The following is a 16,665-nucleotide window of genomic DNA, read 5'->3' as shown; positions in this document are numbered from 1 at the left end:
TTGCTTTTGAGTTCCTCTCTGTGCAGTTTCTCATTGAGTATTTTTGTAGCACTGGCTTGGTGGTCATGAATTCTTTTAGTTTATTCTTGCATGGAAAGTTTTTATGCACCCCAGTCCCAAATTTAAAACAGAGCTTGGCCGTGTATAGTAACCTTGACCAGCAGGTTTTTTTTGTTTTGTTTTGTTTTGTTTCTTTTAGAGTCTGGAATATCTCGTTCCAGACCTTCCTCAATTTTAGGGTCTGAATTGAGAAGTCAGAAGTGAGCCTTAATTTTTTGCTCTAAATGTGACCTGATGTTTCTCTCTTGCAGTTTTTAATATTATTTCCTTACTTTTCTATGTTAGGTATTTTAATTATGATATGTCTTAGAGAACTTCTTATTTGATTAGGTCTATTTGGGGTCCTGTAGGCCTCCTGTATGTGGATATCTATCTCATTTCTGATATGGGAAATTTTTCTATAACTATCTCATTGAAAATGTTCTTTTGCTTGTATCTCGATGTTCTCTTCTATCCCAATTATTCTCAGGTTTGGCCTCTTGATGTTGTCCAAGAGTTTTTGTATATTTTAATCATGCTCTATAATTTTTTCCCTTTATTGCATTCTGTATACTCAAAGTTCATACAGCCTGTCTTTGAGGTCTGAGGTTCTGTCTTCAAGGCCTGAAGTCCTATTTTCTACACAATTTAATCCATTTGTGATGCTTTCAAGTGAATTTTCGGTTTGAGTCTTTTATTTCTAGGAGTTCTACTTGGTTTCTTTTTACTCTTTTTTTTTTTTTTTTTTTTTTTTTTTTTTTTTTGTGGTGCTGGGCATTGAACCCGGGGCTTTGTGCTTGCAAGGCAAACACTCTACCAACTGAGCTATATCCCCAGCCCTCTTTTTATTTCTTTATTGAGGTGTTCTTTTATCTCCTATATTTGCTTTGTGAATCCATTACTTAGATCTTCTTTTAGTTCATTGAACATTTTTTTTTTGGGGGGGGGGCAGTGCTAGGGATGGAACCCAGGGCCTTGTGCTTGCAAGGCGAGCACTCTACCAACTGAGCTATCTCCCCAGCCCCATTGAACATTTTAATAATCAGTTTTTATAAACTTTTTCTGGGATTTCACACACTTCTATATCAATGGGATCATGTAGGGGGATAGTGAACTTGGGGGGTTAATTTATTTGCCCGTTTCCTCATGTTTTCAATATTAAACTTGCACATCGATTGAGATGGGTCCCCCTTCCTCTTTTATATCCATGTCCTTTTGTGTGTAGTTATCTTATTTGTTTTGGGACTTCTCTCTATTTTTGATATATGAATAGATGTCAAAGGGTGGGACAATTAGAGATCCTTCTCTAATTGTTCCTTTTCCTTGGGTCCTTGTTGGTTTGTGGGTTTTGTCTCTTCAATTCTTTGAGTTAGTTGGAGTAATGTTAAGGCTCAGGTGGGGCTATATCATATGTGGGTGAGATTCACTGTCACTTGGTTGAGATGTTATTTCTTAGGAGCAGGATCTCAACTCTTGTGATCTTGAAGTGTTCCAATCTCTTTCCAGCCTCTTAGAGGGAGAAGGGATCTAGGGATGGCACTAATGTCAGCAATAGATGTACAGCCTTAAGATAAATACCTGCTGTCTATAACACTAACAGCCACCTATACAGAAATAGTGGAGTTTGCATTTAATAACACTACCAATTATAAAATAAATGGGATCAGCAACTATAGTGACATAGCCACATCAATGTTTATAGCAGCTCAATTCACAATAGCTAAGCTATGGTACCAACCTAGGTGCCCTTCAACATATGAATGGATAAAGAAAATGTGCTACATATACACAGTGGACTATTACTCAGCCTTAAAGAAGAATGAAATTATGGCATTTTCTGGTAAATGGATGGAACTGGAGATTATCATGCTAAGCAAAATAAGCCAGACCCCAAATACCAAAGGCCAAAGGTTCTCTCTGATATGCCGATGCTAACACATTATCAGAGGGGTGACGATAGAAGTTCACTGGATTAGACAAAGGGAAATGAAGGCAAGGGAGGGACAACGGGAACAGGAAAGACAGTAGAATGAATTGGACATAACTTTCCTATGTTCATATGAATACACAACCAGTGTAACTCCTCATCATCTACAACCACGAAATCATACTCCATATATGTAGAATATGTCAAAATACACTCTATTGTCACACAATATATAAAAAGGACAAATAAAAAAATTAAATTAAATTAATGGGAGCTAGATCAGGCATTTGACCACAGGTGTCTACTATGTTGTCTGCTGTATTAATAATCACAACTTAAATGAAGTGGAAACTACAAAATCTATATAATTTCTATTATTTAATAGGATTCGTTTCTTGAGTAAGAGACAATAGGATAGGAAAGCAAGAGAGAGTTTGAAGTGTTTGAAAAAGTGATCAGAGGAGAGGCAGGAAATAGGGAGCAGGCGTCAGCTGTTAAAAAAAAAAAAAAAGAGTAAGTTTTCTCAAAGTAATAGAAAAAAAAAAAAGAGAGGAGTAGCAGATTTGGGCTGTTACTGGGGGTCGAGAGTGAAGAATGGAAACCGGGAGGGCCCAGAAGCCAGGTATGAGTGACTGAACCGACAAGATGAAAACGACTCAAACCCGGATCCGACTGCACTGCACAGAAGTATGACCTAGGCTAAATAGTGAACACATGCAGGGAGAGCTACTCATGTGTAAGTGACAGGAGTATGTAGATAGATTTTCTTCAAACCCCTCTGCACAGTGAGAGCATACACAACCACACACACACACTCACATGCAGAAAATAATGGGGGGAAAAGTGAAGAGGAATACAATAAAATGATGTAAAAAAAGTTAAACGTTTTAAAGGTTAAAAAAAGGGAACATAGAGGAAAGAAAAAAATAGAAAAAGAAAGAAAAATCATAATGAGAGATCGGGGACCTGACTCACTGCCATGATCTGTTGGCAGGCCTGGATTCTCGGTCTCTGTTTGTTCTGGTTCTGTGGTTTTGGCCACCGTCTCTGTATCCTTCGCCCAGTTGCCTGCTGGGTGTCGTGGCTCTCGGTCTCCAATCTCCCGGCGCTGCGGGGATGGACCGGGCAGTGCCGAGGGACGGAGCGACCCTGCAGTGGGCCATGCAGGGTTCCAGACTGGAGTTCCCATTTGTTGGGTTTTGGACTTGGTGGGTTGTGGAACTCTGGTGGTGGGTGTTTGAGATTTTCCACTCCTACTATTGGTGTGGCACTTCCTACCTCTGCTGGGCTTCTGGGCCTCTGGGGCTTCCAGAAAAAATCCACTTTTGGGGTGTAGGGACTAAGCGTCCACAGGTCTCAAGTTCACCATTTCGGATGTGACTCACCGGGGATCCGCCCTGGAGTCCAGATGTGCTCGCCTGGCCACAGCGAGCGTCTCTGCAATCGCTCTTCTGGGGTGCCAGCTACTACGGGATGGCCCTCACCTGCCACCTGGAGGCGGAGTGGTCCAGGCGGAGCGTTCTCCGTGCCTCTTTCAGCCTCTGGTTCAGGCACCCTGTTTTCCCGTGGCTCCTGTAACTTCGCTCACGAGCTCCATGCCCGTCTCGTCCACGGCTGCAGCGCCGCCTCCCGCCCCTCGCTCACCTAGAGCTGCCCCCAAGGACCACCTTCATGCCCGGAGACCACTTTGGATGTGTTTCCACTGAGACCCCCACAAACTGTCCATTTAAATCAGCCTTCCTCTGTAAACCAGGTTTCCCTGGATCCACTGCATTTCTCGATTTCTCTATCCACTGGCCACGCATCTCCTGGACTCTGCTCTGCTGGCCGCCCAGCGGTGCGTCTCTGAGTATTATTTCTTATGCTCAAGTTACCCACTTTCTGTCGCTCTGGATTTTCTTTCTGCAGTTCAGTATTATGTTTCAGCGAGGCTCCTTGGTTACTGGCCCAGCTGAGGCGCCGTCTTCTGCTTCCTAAGTCTGGGGCAGAGGAGCTACAAGGGCCTCCTCTCTGCTCCAGCCCCGGCCCCTCCACCTCAGGGCCAAGTGCTGCCCGGTCTCACTACTCCCTCCTGCCTCGGAACGGACGCCCACCACAACATTTACAATAATCATTTCATTGTTCGACTTACACGTGTTCATATTTTAGTTAGGATGCTATATCGGTGGGTATGTTTGGAGACTGGTTAACTTGTTAATCAGTTCGTTTCAGAACAGAAAGAGATGCGATGCCTTTGTTTGAATGTATTTCATCACTCATGATTTTCACGCCATGATTGTAAAGTGATGTTATAAAACTTTTATTACAAAACGGTGTGGGTGTCAGGTGGGGCTCAGAGCGCTGCTTTCAACTACTGACATCCTACATCTTCATGTTGACACACGTCCACCGTGACACCTGGACTAAGGCCAGCAGTTTCCATTCAGTTCTAAGAAATTCATATGAACTACTGTTTGATATATTGCAAAAGGAGAGGTTTACGATTTTTTTTTTTTTTTAGCAGCAATATATTTTTCAAACACAATTTAGAAGACATCTCCAGATAAAAGTACAAACAAAAACAAAATTGCAGAGGCTGACTGAAGGCAGAGGAAGCCGGAACCTTCTTTGGCCTTCCCCCATGGCTGCAGAAGTGCGAATATGGTACAGTAGTTTAAGTCGGGCACTGAATATAGCGAAGACTGGTTCTGAAAAGTCATTCTCAGGATGGACATCCAATGCACAAGTGGCATCTTCTCCACAGAAAAGGGCTACCCTGCCAGTTAATACCTCCAAGGCTTTTGTATTTTTTGGCAACTGGGATTGAACCCAAGGGTGCTAAACCACTCAACCACATACCAACCCCCACCTTTCTTTCTTTCTTCTTCTTTTTTTAATTTAAAGACAGGGCCTCACTAAGTTGCTGAGGCTGGCTTTGAACTCACAATCCTCTTGCCCCAGCCTCCTGAGCAGCTGGGATTACAGGTGTACACCACCATGCCCAGCCCCTCCAAAGCTTTAGAACTACAACACTAAGAACCCTCCCATAAATCCAGGGAGTGAAAGGAAGCACAGTCACCGTACTACACACACGGCCAGCTCAGGGGACAGCAGACAGGCAAGACCTGCCTGGCTCTCCTCTGAGGCCGCTCCCTCCTGGCCAGTGCCTGTCCATACACACTGCCCTCACACCCATGCACACACCCGCCCAGTCACACTATCCAGCCTCTTTCCTATCCCTGCGAGGGCACAGACACCCTCCGTGGGTTGCAGGGAGGTGGAGAGCCTGCGTGAATCCAGTCACACTAACTGGGCAGTGGCTGCCAGTTCCCTTACCCCACCAGAGGCCTTCTACAGCGAAGAGGTTCACCAACTCCAGTGAGTCTCTCACGGGTGGACTTTCAGGCAGTTCAGCAAAATAAACAATTCCAGGGCTGTGAGGAGGCCATCTGGAGGAGGAATACCAGCTCTGCTAGAGCACCTGGGAAGATTCCCGTTCTGATTTCACTCTGCGCATGCTTCTGCGGCCCCGTGGCTAATTTGCAAAACCCCCAAATGCTTAGGAGGGTTTACTGCATTTTTCAATATGAGTGCCCACGCTGGTTGCAGCGAAGGCAGTCCTGTGGAGATCAGAGAGGACCTTGAATGCTCTTCTTCATTAGCTTCGGGTACGACGCAGGACAGAAATATTTCAATTACAGGTGACTAAGAGTAAGAAAAATATACAACTATATTTAAAACACTTAAATTAACAAGATAGTACTTTTCCATTCTAACAAAATATCATACATTCAGTTTAAACGAGCGTTAATACCCAGATGCCTTTTCAAAATACCTGATGCTAGTTGAAAATTAGTGACCATGAGGCTTTCCAAGATATTTCTAATTATCAAAATGTATGCAGTTTTGAAAGAACTGTAGGTTGTTTTACCAACAGAAGAATTTTCATAATTCACTTAAAATCAAAAACCAAAGACAGATATTGAATAGGTCAAAATGCAAACTGATGCAGCTCTCATAAACCTAAATCTTGCTTTATCTTCCTGAATGAGACTTTGGCTTTCAGCAAATCGTATAGCTTCTTTTCCCCAAAAGACGATACGTGACAACACGGACCACACCTCTCACAAATGACCAAGTCCTTCTCGGTGTGGAATGAGCCCTGTGGAAATGTGCTTGTGTTTCTGAACTAACTGACCCAGACTGAGGTTGCTATGAAAGGGGGTTAACCGAGGGTCACAGGCCCACGTGTGAACTCTGCTCTGAAGAGCCCCACACACGCTTGCCAATGCCAACGGCGAAGCTGCTGCACTTAAAATATGGTATATAGCTTTAAAAAAATCAAAACAAAAATGTGTTCTCCACTGGCTTTTTCAGGTAAAGAAGGTGGACCAGCAACCGACACGTCAGTGTGACAAGAGCCACCAGTTTCAGTCCCCCCCACCCGAGAAAACAACAAACAACGTCGCCAGTTCCTGACTTTGACCAGAACCTTCTGGCCCACATGTGGATTTACAGGGCCACTCCGGGTTCCAATGCTGGGGACTGGAGGAAAAGCAGACCCTCCCCGTCCCTCCTTCCGCCTCCACCGGCAGCACCTAAGGTCCTCTGGATCTGCTGCCATCCAATTACTTCAAAATTCCAAGAAAGGCAGCATCCGACTTTCCAAAACAGGAAGTGAAATCACGCAGGGTCACTACATAACACTGTGGATGAAGTCCCAAGAGTCTGTCCACTGAGGAAGGAGGCACTTGGTAGCAGGAGACAGGCAGGGGTCCCTCCAGGGCAGCCCTCAGGGAGTCAATAGCTTCAGGCGGGTGAGCCAGCTGACCAGCAGGGACTGCTCTGCCGAGGAGGACTTCCCCGAAGAGGCAGATTTCTTCTTGGTCCCCTCCTGGAACGCAATGGTGGCGCTGCTGTGGAGATCTGAGTTGATGTGGCACCTGCTCCCTCGGATGTAGTCTGCGCCCCGCACCAGTTGCCGCTCAGCCGTGGGTCTGGAGAAGCGATACTGGGGAGGGGCGCTCTCCTCGATGATGGGGGGAATCCGCTCGTTGCTGAAATACCTGCACAGTGCGTCTTCCCCTGTGTCCAGAGAGAGCATGCAAGTCCGTTAAACAGCACTCCCTGGCACGGTGTGTCTGCAGGGCCCTCTGCCTACCCCAACGTCAATGACACCCCAGAAAGGGGCGCCACATCCGGCTCTTCTCTCTGGGTGGGCTCCAAGGCCCAAAGGCTGTAGGACGCTCTTGCACCAGACAGGTTAACACGAGGGCCCAGCAGGGCCTGAGAGCCTGCACTTCTTTACCCATGGAAGAATTTTCAGAATTCACTTAAAATCACAAGTCAAAGACAGAAAGCAGCAAGATTCTCTCACTTTCCCCAGCTGTCCTTGCTCAGTGCCTACGACATGAAGTACATGCCTCCAGGGCTGCTTCTGCTGAGGCACCCCCCCCCCCATGAGCATTCAGCAAGGTGTGGTGCCCTTGGATGTCACCCTGAAGGAAGGACAGGCACCGTTTGCCTTTGATGATGAGCAAAGATTAAGGCTCTACAATGACTGGGACATTCCTGAACAAATAATGATCTTGCCTTAATATTAGCCAGCAGGCCTCCTGCGACCAGGGAGGTGTTTAAGAAACCAAATAGGAAGTTAAGAAAGGACTCAGTGGCAACACTGAGAAATCCCACTCCCCAAAGCGTGCAAGGATCTGTGTACAAGGATGCTTATGGAAACACAATTCATAACCTGGGGAAAACCCAGAAAAATCCTTAATATCCAACAATAGCAAACTGAATAATTAGGTGCTTTAGCCATGAGACAGAATACTAATGCAGCCGCAATAAAAAAAAAAAAAAGAAAAGAAAAAGAAAACTACGTGTTCTACATAGGATTCGCTTTACAGAGTGTTCCTGAACATCTGTTTTTTTTCCATTTTCCACATTTTTCCAAGTGTATAACATGTAAATATAGGAACAATTGGAAGATACACAAAACATTCACAGTAACTGCTTCTAGGTTGTAGAAGCAGATTCCAGCTGAGTTTTATTTTCTCATGCCTTCTAGATGTTTTTCAATGTTTTGCTTTTGTAACCAAAGAGAAAAGTCGCTTTTAAAAAGTGTCTGTGGTCAGAAAGCTACACGCTGTATGAGTCTATTTATATGGAATGTCCAGAATAGGCAAATCAGTAGACACAAAGTAGATGAGTGTCAGTCAGGGGCCGGGACACCCAGAATTGAGGGAGACAGCTAAAAGGCACAGGGGTGCTTTTGGAGAAGAAAATGTTCTGAAAGAAGACTGTGACTGATGTGAACAGCCCAGAAACCACTTTGAGGGCGAACTTCACGCTCTGTGAGTTATATCTCTATAGTAATGTTGGTGTGTTTGTTAAAGTGGCTAAATGCAGATGGACATCTGTCATTCTAGAACAATCGCACAAGAAATGCAGAAGGAGGAGTGGTGGGGACATTTTCATACTCCCCAACTCCCAAGCTCCATCTCTCCACATATAAAAGAAAAAAAAGGCTGAGCAGGAGAAGCTCAGAACAATGGCAGAGGAGACATTAGCATCCCTGGATCTAAACAGAGGCCAGCCTGCCACCTGCTGACTGCTCCACAGCTTCACACGTCAACTAGGGGTACCTGAACTACAGGCTGGCACCTGCCCCTCACACTTCAGCACAAGCCTGGTGACCCGGCGAGTAGCCAGGTGACACTTTCCCAAGGCCCTAGCTGATGTCAGGGGATGGTCACTTTGGAAGCCTAAGGGCCTCCCTCTTCCTTTTGCCACCTAAGTGTCAAGGAGCGTTAACCCTTCACCTGCTCTCTGCTCCAACACTGAGAAGCAAGGTTACCATCATGCCCTGCCAATGCTGATGACCAAATGCAATCCAAATGCAGCAAAGGCCAAAACAGTTTAAAACACTTCCCTGAAGACTAGCATCATAACTAGTAACTTTGATTCCAGGGCAAATTCAACACAAATTTCTTTCCAATAGTAACCACTCTCTAACCCAAGAAGGATTTGGGGGGCAAAAAAAAAATCTCCATATTGGCTCATCAGAAAAAACAAATGGACCCAATAAGATTAGTCAATAATTCAGGATGAGATTATTTAATGAACACTTTTCTTCACTTGTTTAAAAAAAGAAAAAAAAAAAACTTTAAATAGAACTTTTAAAAAGGTCTACAGCCTTTTTAAAGGTCTTCGACCTTTTTATAGCCCACAATGCTAATTAGGAGATCTGCACCATGTGTTCTGTGTCTTTCCCTGTATTCCATTCCAGAAATAAGCAGAGTCTCAGAAAGTTCACCTGATTTAACATAACAAAATGGGACTTTCTAATTATCAGGACACATTCGGGAACGGAAGGGAGGGGCCCCGTGCTGTTCGATCTGCTCAGATAACACCTACCTTTCCTTCCATGACCTCGAGGTCTGGCAAAAGGGTCCACGATCCCCATCCAGTTCCCGTCCGCGGGCATGGACAAAGGCCGGGGCTTGCCTTCAGAGGGACAAGAAGGAAGGTGAGTAGGATGGAGAGTTTGGGGACTTCAGACTCTTTCCCTTTATTCACAACTTAGACCCCACATGAGCACAGCCCCCTAAGCAGAAGCAAATACAAATTTTAAAATAAGGAAAGTATTTTAAAGCACTGTGTTTCCACAGCAAGCAACGAGGACACGGGCAGGCTAAACTTGAGTCTCTGAGTCTACAACTCGGAAGTTAAACCAGGCAGTGAAAGTTAAAACCGTAATGTGAGCTCACCCAGCTGGACCTTGGTGCCAGGAAGGGCAATGACTCAACAAGGCCGCGCTCTAGAGCTGAATTAAGGCCTCATACTTAGAATTTCATTGAGGTTTATGTTTTCCTCGGATTACCCCTCAAGGCTGCCAAATCCACCCAACAGTTCCAAATAAGGAAGGGGGCGGGGGAGAAGTCAAAGGAAAAGCAGCAGAACAAGACAAACACGGGAGACTCACCATAAGATGGTGTTTTCTCTCTCAGTTTTGTGGGCAGAACGTTGGTTTCCACTGAGTACCCAGGCAACTGATCAGAGTCAGCAATGGTAAATCTTCGTCTCCGGCTCTCCTGGTCCAAGAAGGAATTTGGGGACTCCGAACCCTTCGGGCCAGGCAGCGGCTGTTTACACTTACTGAATCCTCCATAGGTATCCCTGGAAGAGAATAATTAAGATGAGCAATTAAGATGCTCACCTCGGCTCCTGCCAAAAAATCACAGGAATCATACTCCCTCCCGCACACGTGAGAAAATTTAACTCCTCTTTCCTCTGGGGTTGAGAAAAGCATTACCTGACTCCCCAGACACAGCTGCCCCGCAAACACAGTTCCTAGTCAAATAAGAACAGACACCGTGACCCTAATAAGTCACAGTCAGGACAGTTTTTTGGCCCATGTGTCTAAATGGTACAAAAATGCCTTTGCAAAGACAGCTCTGGGGCTCACACCTTCTGGCCCGTAGTTGAATCTCCTACTCATGTCAGGAGTCAGAAGTTAAAGCGTGAGCTAGGGAACCATTTTTCTTGCCCCAAGAGTACTATCCTTGTCCAGATTCAGCAAAGACGCCGCCTGATGTATAATGAAGTGGTTAGATTTGAAGATTATTCCACAAAGACAAAGGGCGCTTCATGGTAACCAACGGAGACTATTTCTGAATCGAATAAAGAAACTGGAAAAAGCCGGAACGCCGACTCCACCCTGATTCTATCTAAATGTCAGTTTATCATAAAACTTAACTTTGGTTGATCGCAAGTTACCAGATGGTTAATAAGTTATTACTATTATCATTATTATTATTATTATTTGAATTTAGCAAATTCCTTTAGGCAATCAGTGAAAACATCACTGGACAAAATACAGAGCCTGCAACCTCCTGCGTGTCCTACTCACAGTGTGTGTGTGCACGTGCATGAGTGCGCAGGTCTCCCCGAGGCAGATTAAAGAGCCCCAGCTCCCTCTCTTCTGCACCCTGCACACACCCCTTTCTTCCCTGGGACCCCTCCCAGAGCCCCTTCCCAGACCCCAGGAGTATATCCTTTGTAAACTTTTCAAAAGTAAGGTATTTCTGTATTCTTTTCTTGCAGCACCCCCTCCCCACCGAACAGCACGCTTCAAGCCCCAGGTAGCCTGGACCTCCCCCCGCCCCCCGCCTCCCACACAGTGCGCTGCTCCAGGTTCAGCCCGCCCCTCTGTAACCCAGCGACCTCCTCTCTCCAGATCCCGGAGATGTTCCTGCCCCTGTGGCTAACCTACCCATGGGGGCCAGCACACCCCGAAAACAGGATCAACGTACCGAGGAGAGTAGGGAACAGCAGGCGGAGGAGGAATGTACAGATCCAGGATGGCTGGCTTCTCCTTCTTCAGCGAGGCATCCATGGTGCTTTCGGGGGACTGGGTCGTGGTGGGAGGGGGCGAGGTCTGCAGCAGCAGCCACACAGAGCAAAAGAGCAGAGGTCAGTGCAGAGATTACCCTGGGGGCACCGTTCCCTCCCCAAGCCAAGGCCGGCCCTGTGTGAGTGGAGGCCAAGGTCACCCACAGAGTCACAGCTAAGTACAGTACCCCGCGTCTGGGCTTCTGTAAGGCACTCAGAATTAACTCAGGGTTTTAGAAGCAGGTGCCAGGGCATACGTGTAGCTCTGAGAAAAGCAGTTGGCCTTCCATGCCTCAGTTTCCTCCTGTGGGAAACAGTGGCCCTGGCAACCCCGTTGCAGAGAGCGGCCGTGAGGACTTAGTTAGTTCATGAAATTCGCTGCAGTGCTGCTGCTGATTAGGAGTATGAGCCCGGAACTCTGGGTGATCCCGGCTTTCCTGGACCTCTGTGGATCACTGAGCCAGGCCTCCATCTCTGCCTCATCCATACAATGCCAATAAACGGGAATAAGAGGAGTACTCAACAGGGCAGCTCTGAAGAAGCAAGAGACTACACATTGTGCAAAGGGCCGAGGACATGGCTTATCGCCAAGTAAGCACAATTTCATGTACTTACATTTAGCTACACGTGTTGTACATACATACCTGAGTCAACTAAAAAACTTAAAGTGCATACCACTAAATTTTAATTATATTACTGATCTCAATTTAAATCTTGCATGAGTCCCCCAATCTCATCCTTCTGCAGTCTAACAATGACAACAACAGACTTTTTCTGGCTGATAAAGCACAGCAAGAAGATCTCACAGCCAAGGTGCGCAAACATTTGGTGGAGGCCAGAGAGAACTGTGCTGCACCCTGGCCAGGCACAAATAGCTACCTTTAAACCCCCTCTGCCCAGGTGGTAACAGAAGCTCTCGCTGCAGTGAGACTGTGAACCCGATTTCAAGCCTGGAAGGACCAAACAGCCAGTGTGGCCTGGAGCTGGCAGTGGCCACCAGGAGATTCACAGAGAGGCAGCTACTTTCAGTAGAGACACCAAGGCACAGAGACCAGGCTCAGTTTGCAGTCTCCAGTCTCCTACCACATAACCCCACACTGTGGCCTTTGCCACCAATGCATAATTGGTCTCTTCTACTCAGTATGGAATTAACATCTCAGTAGGTCAATCTTGGACCATATCTGAAGACACAGAGCCAGGATCCAGACCCGAAGACCTCAGAAGCAAAAGTAAACTGGAATTATTTCCACAGGTCAGAGGCCAAAGAGCTCACCGATGACTTGTCTACCAGCATTCACGTTCTGAACATATCCTGGACATGTCGCAAGAACGCTAAGTAGCTGAGCTGCTCAGTGGCCTCTGCCTTTGGATGATGGCTCAGATGCAAAACTAGATGTCTTTCTCCCTCCCCGTCAGCTCTTCCCAAACATGGCAGGAAGGTGGGCAAATCCAGAGAAAGTGGGAGAGTGACTCTTCCAAGCTGAGTTTCCAGAAGTCGAGGGGGCTCATGAGTCTGTACTGAAACGTAATTTTCCATTATGGTATGAACACATCCATGTGCACTTTCCTGGGTCTCCTCCAGCTCAGAGGTGACTCCTGCCACCTCTGCCTTCCGCATGGCTCCTCAGCTTTCTGACTGTTGTCACCTGCTAGGTTCCCCATCACCCTGGACACCTGCCTCTCCTTGCCTCGCCAGCATTCCCAGAGCCTCCCTAAGTGCCAGCACTACACTTAGGAAGCGAGGCTTAGGAAGGCTAGACACCTGGACAAAGGCCCACAGCAAACCAGCAGCAGAGCTGGAAATGAGAACTCAAGGGACCCAGCATGAGAGCCACTCTTGTAGCCACCAGGCTGTGCTGCTCCTTGAGCCCCATGGGGCTACTTCCCAAGAGGTCCCTACACTGTCCGCCTTTCACCTGAACTGCCAGAACCACCTTGCCCCACACCTGGCCCTACACAATGGACGCCACCCTGGTTGGTGTTTCTTGTGTCAAGATATTGCAAGGGGTTGAACCGCTGTCCCCTCAAGTTCTTACGTTGAAGCCCTGTCCCCCAGAATGTAACTGTATTTGGAGATCTCAGCTTTAAAGAAGCAATTAAGTTAAAATGGGGCATTGGGTTGGGCTCAATGCAATATGGCTGGTGTCCTTACAAGAGACGATTAGGACACAGACACGGAGGGAAGACCATGTGAAGACACGGGGAGAAAATGGCTATTCCCAAGCTAAAGAGTGAGATCTCAAAAGAAACCAACCCTGCCAGCACCTTATCTAGAACTTCCATGGCCAATCAGGGTGCTTTGTTATGAAAACCACAGCACAACAGTAGAGACAGTAATGTAAAGCAGGTGCCACCCTGTCACCTGGGGTGAAGTCCACGCCCTCAGCCTGGTCCTCCATGCCTGCACCACACTGTCTCAGTTGACCTGTCATTTTATCTACCATCTCTGGTTCCAGGGAATCTGAGCTACTCACTCCTTTCCAACCCCAGACCCCCTGTACCAACCTAGACCACCCAAGGCTGCTGTGGATATCACCACTGAAAGCTCACAGTTGTCCCTTCTCCAAAGGATGGCCATCAGCTGACAAACCTGCCTCTCCTATGCAGGGCCACCAAGGCCCAAAGCTCTCTGGTGACACCAGGATCCTTTGAGCGGCAGAATCCTCAAAATCCCCTTCACAAGAATCGCAGTTCTGCTTCTAGGAAACCCTACCTTACTCTGACCTAGCTCTGCCCTTCCCTGATGGCGGCCTATCCGTGTCGTGTGGGCGAGTGTGTTTGAAGAACAGCATCCATCCCCGCGACATGCTCGCGCCTGCCTCTGCAGATCCCGCCTACTCTTCCAGCCCGTGGGGAAGAGGCGCCCTCCCTACACAGTCCAGGTCTTCTCAGAGCCCCGCGTTTCCCCTGCAGCAGTGAGCCGGCAGAGCTGGCAGCGGGGAGGCACCCCATCACATATCTGCCACGAATTAAGCACTTCTAAGATGCAAAGCATCACATTCTGGGAATTCAATTTTTAAATTTAAATTTAAACATGTTTAAATTTTTATACTGAGCAACTCAACAAAAGTAGCTGGGGTATGATCAATATTCTCAGCGATGGGAAATGATACTTTGGCTCTGTCTCCGAAGCACAAGCAACTAAAGTAAAACTAGACAAAAGGAATCACATCAAACTAAGAACATGGGCACAGCAGAGGAAATCATCAGCAGAGCCAAGAGACAGCCTGGGCCATGGTAGAAACCATGGTGTTAAGTGAAATGAGCCCGCACAGAAAAACAGAGCCGGCGCCATCTCACCTCCGTGTAGAATCTAAAAAAGTTACTCTTAGAAGCAAAGAGTGGACAGGTGGTTCCCAGGGATTCAGAGGGAAGGAGGATGGGGGAGATGCTAGTTAAAAGACAGGTTTTCAGTTAGCTGGGGGGAAGAAGTCCAAGAGTTCTTCTTATACAACATGGTGATGATGTTTAATAATGATGTATAGCACACTTGAAACCAGCTAAGAGGGTAGATTTTTAAGTTCTTACCATAAATCAATAAGTGTGTGCAGTAATGTACCCATTCATTAGTCTGATTTAGTCACTTCACAATTCATTTCAAAAAAGTAGTATTAATCATGTACCCTCTTGCTCTTACCTTCTGCTTCATACGATTTATTTTTAAACCTCCCCACCCTCCCATAAGCTAGACCTGTAGATATGTTTGCAGTGTTCTCTATCACAAAGTGTTCAAATTGATGGCTTGAAACTATCACACCTTCCATGTGAAGATATGTATAAAAAAAAAAAAATCACAGGCAGCTACAAATAAAATTGTAATCTCAATTTTATAAAAAGTTTTAAAATGTCATTTCATTATATTCTTGGCTTAGGAAGTAAACACTCAGGATCAGTCACATAATCAGGACAGCTCAGCAGTGAGCCCCTAGTTACAGGTATAGACAACAAGGGCCTGTATTGTTTGAAGAGAATTTAAAATAACAAAGCTCAAAGTCAGTTTGTCTTTTATTATCACCAAAGATTGCCAGTTCTGACTGACTCCTAAACAATGCAATCAGGATGCTGTGTGGCTCCTGGGTCACATCCCATGCCCACTGTGCCTGTGCAGAGTGTCACTGAGGACTCAACACCATGTGGGCTCTCCAAGTTCAGTGTTCAATTGTGCAGAGTAGTACATGTTTGTAACATGAGGAGAAGATCTAGAATGAACCTTCTGCGATGATGGAAATGTCAATATCCGGGCTATCCAATATGGCAGCAGGAGCCACATGGGAATATATTCAATACCTGGACCAGGGCCAGGAAGATGGGAGGAACTGAACTTTTCCTTTAATTTATTTATTTAAACAGTCATAAAAGGGCTGGGCTTGTGGCTCAGTGGTAAAGCACTTGCCTAGCCTGTGTGAGGCACTGGATTCGATTCTCAGCACCACATAAAAATACATAAATAAAATAAAGGTCCACTGACAACTTAAAAAAAAAAAGGACAGAAATAGTCATAAAAGGCTAGTGGCTACTATACTGGTCAGGATAGATCTAGAATTCACATTTGCCTATAAGTTGGATTATCTAAGCATACACAAACCAATTCACCAATCACCTTCAAATGTAATCTTTTTTTTGTTTTGTTTTGTTTTTGACCTTCAACCTTGTTCATGCACAGATGCTGGGTGAAGGCTCAGGATAACAGCTACCTGCACGAGAGGCGGCTTCCAGCGCAGGTTCTTCAGGGGGGCTGGCGTGAAGTTAAAACAACCCGTGGGCCTCTTCTTAAGCAGCAACACGACTCCGGTGGGATTCTCTCTCAGCTTCCTCACCAGATTTTTTAGCTGCCATCCCACCTTCAAACAAAGGCACAGAGGAGAGAGGACTATCTCATGAATAATGACAAATCAAGCCTACGCATGGACTGCAAGGAAGTCAGCATGCGAGCAGACAGGTGCACCACACGTGTTCACCTTAGCACTGCTTAAAAGAGTGGAGAACTGGATGGAAACAGAAAAGCTTTTAAAAATCAAACAAAATGATTTTTTATACAACTCCCAGTTCTGAAAGGGAAAATCAGGCCTCGATAAACAAACTCACCACCGTCTGCCGGTTCACCTGAATGACTTCATCCCCAGCATGTATCTTCTGCGATCTGTCTGCAGGAGACTATATGGAAACAAAGAAACCTGTCTTAATTTTTTCTACTTCTATTTCTGTTTCTATTTCTTCTTTCTTCCTTCCTTTCATTCTTATATAGACAGTGAGTAACAGAAATAAAATTTTCTCAGGAAAAATAATGCTTTTTCATCTCAAGATGAAACAGTCCCTGGAACCTGATG

At 46.1% G+C, this 16,665-nt stretch overlaps 1 protein-coding gene across 1 annotated transcript in view; it reads right to left on the bottom strand.

Moving 5' to 3' along the window:
- Positions 1-5,651: 5,651 nt before the first annotated feature.
- The window catches only part of CNKSR3 (CNKSR family member 3), an 87,750-nt gene continuing 76,736 nt past the window's right edge, over positions 5,652-16,665 (bottom strand). The window contains exons 8-13 of the mRNA XM_079148671.1: positions 16,424-16,492; positions 16,033-16,179; positions 11,260-11,384; positions 9,930-10,123; positions 9,362-9,451; positions 5,652-7,030 (exon numbers count right to left, since the gene is read on the bottom strand). Coding sequence (XP_079004797.1) covers positions 6,738-7,030; positions 9,362-9,451; positions 9,930-10,123; positions 11,260-11,384; positions 16,033-16,179; positions 16,424-16,492 — 918 coding nt within the window. The 3' untranslated portion in view covers positions 5,652-6,737. The remainder of the gene's footprint in view (positions 7,031-9,361; positions 9,452-9,929; positions 10,124-11,259; positions 11,385-16,032; positions 16,180-16,423; positions 16,493-16,665) is intronic.

Source organism: Sciurus vulgaris, assembly GCF_902686455.1.
Source record: "Sciurus vulgaris genome assembly, chromosome: 7".
NCBI lineage: Eukaryota > Metazoa > Chordata > Mammalia > Rodentia > Sciuridae > Sciurus > Sciurus vulgaris.
This window is presented reverse-complemented; position numbering and strand designations above follow the sequence as displayed.